The sequence below is a fragment of the Aythya marila genome (assembly GCF_965140915.1).
Source record: "Aythya marila genome assembly, chromosome: 2".
NCBI lineage: Eukaryota > Metazoa > Chordata > Aves > Anseriformes > Anatidae > Aythya > Aythya marila.
Genome location: NC_139043.1, coordinates 117,119,168 through 117,122,560, shown reverse-complemented (window position 1 = coordinate 117,122,560; position 3,393 = coordinate 117,119,168). Strand labels below are relative to the sequence as shown.

The 3,393-nt window shown below is 46.6% G+C and overlaps 1 protein-coding gene across 1 annotated transcript; it reads left to right on the top strand.

The window, feature by feature from the left end:
• Positions 1 to 1,370: 1,370 nt before the first annotated feature.
• RPS20 (ribosomal protein S20) lies at positions 1,371 to 3,112 on the top strand. The gene is made up of 4 exons (XM_082752698.1): positions 1,371 to 1,499; positions 1,723 to 1,822; positions 2,552 to 2,625; positions 2,887 to 3,112. The coding sequence occupies exons 1-4, from the start codon at positions 1,497 to 1,499 to the stop codon at positions 3,067 to 3,069; spliced, it is 360 nt and encodes a 119-aa protein (XP_082608824.1). The 5' UTR covers positions 1,371 to 1,496; the 3' UTR covers positions 3,070 to 3,112.
• The last annotated feature ends 281 nt before the right edge of the window (positions 3,113 to 3,393 follow it).

Here is a 3,393-nt window from a genome sequence, read left to right as displayed (position 1 = left end):
CTGGAATTAGTTCTTGACACCAAGCTACTTAACATTTTATTGGAAATAAAGTCTACTAATAATATTCAAAAAGCTCTAAGTAAATAGTGTAGCAAGACAGGTGATTTGGAATCATCTGGATTACTGGAAAAATCAAGTGCTTTAGCATGATCGATGTGAGGTTATGTATTTAAGAATGATGAATATAAAACACTTCTAGAATGGAAAACTTCCTCAGGAAGTAGTTGGAACAGCTGATAACAGCGTAAACATGGATTCCTTATGGATAATTGAGTTCAAAGTTGTTAATGTAATTGTTAATCAGATCAGAAAACAAACTACTAGAAACAAAAGCTGCTTTCACTGCAGGGAGGAAGAGGCCAGAGAAGCAGGACTATCACCAAACAGATTTTCCAAGTACGGATTGCAATTGGCAAGGGAAGTTGTAACAGGATGACTACTTCTGTATTCATGTTTATTGAAGCTGCTTTATCAGAACACGCCATCAAATTCAGAAACAATGCATTAGCAAATGAGGGACTACAAAGAGCAAGTACAAGTGACCCCACTGCAAAACAATTCTGAACTGAGCAATGCGGTAAGTGGCATATAAAAGTTATGCATCTCATGGGAAATTTAAGGACCATTTGAAGAACCATGAAGTATTTGATCAGGGAAATATATATATATATATATATATATATATATATATATATATATAAATAGCAGTGTGATAGCTGAAACGAAATTCAGATTAAAACACCAAGCAGGCTTTTTTTGAACAGATGCAGTAATTACTAAGCTTCCAAAGGTGGCAGTAGTTTTGCTAACGTTACGCACGTCTGTGATTACTGGACAAAATGCCCACAAATAGGATTGATATGCTGTTTTTAAGAGCTGATTGCAATGATCTTACTATCACCCATTGTTTCCTAAGTTACGATAGCCGTTTCTCCATCAGGTAAGTAGCAACACATGCAGGATGGGTACACTTCGAGCAAGCAGCTTTGCAGCTGGCGCTTATAAACGCCCAGGCCACACCAACGAGTCCTCCCATCAGGAAGACATCCCTCTGGAGCAGAACCTGAAGGAAGGGAGTTCAACAAACAGAATTAATTAAGCTCCTGGTCGCGGGGGGGGGAGGAATGAAAGCAATATTTTTGCTTAACCCCCCCTCAAAGCTTCATCTGCCTCTCCTCCCGGGGGACAGCAGAGGCGAGGGGGACAGGGTGACACCCCACTGAGCACCCCAGGACCCATCCCCATCCCACAGCACCACCACCACAGGGCTCCCCGCCGGTTCCGGGCGCTGCAGCGGGGTGAAAGGTCCCGCAGCTCCCGGATGGAGGCGGTGCAGCCCTGCACGTCGGCGCCCCGCCCGCTATATAAGCGCGGCCCCGCGGCCGGGCCTTCCTCTCGCCGCCGCTCCGCTGCCTCCTCCTGGCTCACCGCTGTTCGCTGGGCCCCGCACCGCCCCCGCCCGGGAATAAGTCGGCCAGGAAGGCCCCGCTGCCGCCATGGTGAGGCGGGGACGGGGACGGAGCCCGGCGGGGGCACGGCGCTGCCCTCCCCGCACCGCGCCGCGTGGCCGGCGCTTGATTTTCAGCCTTTTTTTTCCTTAAACTCGGTCTCCTCAGTTGCTAGGGATATGAGATCCTAAAGGTGTTCGTTTTGGGGTTCAGTGTCTGGGCGGTGGGTGGTGCGGGCCGTAGGGTTTGATGCTGACGCCCTTTGACCTTTTAGGCGTTTAAGGACACCGGCAAGGCACCCGTGGAGCAGGAGGTGGCCATCCATCGCATCCGGATCACGCTGACGAGTCGCAACGTGAAGTCACTCGAGAAGGGTGAGCGAGGCCTTTTTCGGATTTATCTGGGCTAGCTTTTAAAGTAACAACTGATATATACGAGATATCGCAAAATGCAGTGTGTCGAAACTAGTTGGAATTGGATCTTAGCATCCGCCTGTTTGTACCTGACTGCAGCTAACAAGGTTAGTTGCAACGATCTAATCTATTTTTTAATTGAAACTAGTTTTAGGGTTTTGCATTGTACTGAAAATCCACGTCCTCGGTGTTAATGTAAGAGCGCCTGTAGTTATAATGTAATGTCCCGCAATTCTTGTGGGGATTTCAGATCTTACTGGTGGAAAGTAAGAGCCAACAGGCACGGGTTTCCTGGTTGATATTCTGTCATTCTCATTGTTAAGCAGTCAGGTACAAGTTCAACATTCAACCAGGAATTATTTTGTCGTGTTTAGGAACTGACTTTGCCAGTATGCTGTAAATATTGCAGAATCAATGTCTGTTGCCGGCTCTTTGGGCTGCTAACAGCTTAAATGTAGCTGGATGTGTGCAGCGAGAGCTGCTGGCTGCTGTTCCAGCGTGGTTCTGCGAACCCGGGGTCAGCCTCCCGCTTCCACGCAGTTGGCTATGAAGAGAACTCCTAGACGTGAATCGCAGTGATCACTCTATACGCTATTCCGAGCCAACGTATCTTTTCTAAATCTTCACTTAAAACAAACAAACAAGAACACAACCACCCAAGCCTGAAACTCTTTTTTTTGTATTTTTCAGTCTGTGCCGACTTGATCAGAGGTGCTAAGGAGAAAAACCTCAAGGTGAAAGGACCTGTTCGCATGCCCACCAAGGTGAGGAAACTTCCAAGATGGGGAAAATCACTTTTTTTTTTTTTTTTTCTGCAAATGAGCACTGAGAACAACTTTTTAGAGAAAAAGTTACAATGAAAAGCAGTACTACTAAATTGAGGGCGATATAGTGTGAACAGATAATGACTTGACAAGGTGCTTTGACACTGGGGACAGCTGTGTAGTAGTGCCATAAATGCTGAAAAGGGAAAGGGGCTTCCGTGTGCCTCAGCCTGATACCCCGTGTTTGTGGTCTCGCTGCAGACTCTGCGCATCACCACCAGGAAGACACCTTGTGGGGAGGGTTCGAAGACCTGGGACCGTTTCCAGATGCGCATCCACAAGCGGCTCATCGACTTGCACAGCCCTTCCGAGATCGTGAAGCAGATCACTTCCATCAGCATCGAACCGGGTGTAGAAGTCGAAGTCACTATTGCTGATGCCTAAAAGATGGTCATCTACTTTGAATAAAGCCGACTTACAAATTTTATTGACGGTGCGTTTTTATGCTTGTGCCCAGAGTCCTTGGTAGTCCTCTGATTTTCGTGAAGAAAGGCAGCAGAAATCATAATCAGTGTGCTTTGGAGCAGGACTGCATTTTGTTGGTCCTTGATGAATACATCAGTTGCAACATGAGGAGGATGAAACTGGGGCATCACAGTTTCTTTAGAGTTTGGTGACTATGTGGACACGCACAGCACTTGAATCCTTTATGGAAAAAACATTTTTCAGTAATTTAATTTTGGCTGAAATCACAGACAAACAATAGCG

Excerpts from the sequence above, each read along its gene's own strand:
- RPS20 (XM_082752698.1), top strand. Across the intron at positions 1,823-2,551 it reads CGTGAAGTCACTCGAGAAGG|TCTGTGCCGACTTGATCAGA; the intron begins GTGAGCGAGGCC and ends TGTATTTTTCAG. Across the intron at positions 2,626-2,886 it reads CTGTTCGCATGCCCACCAAG|ACTCTGCGCATCACCACCAG; the intron begins GTGAGGAAACTT and ends GTCTCGCTGCAG.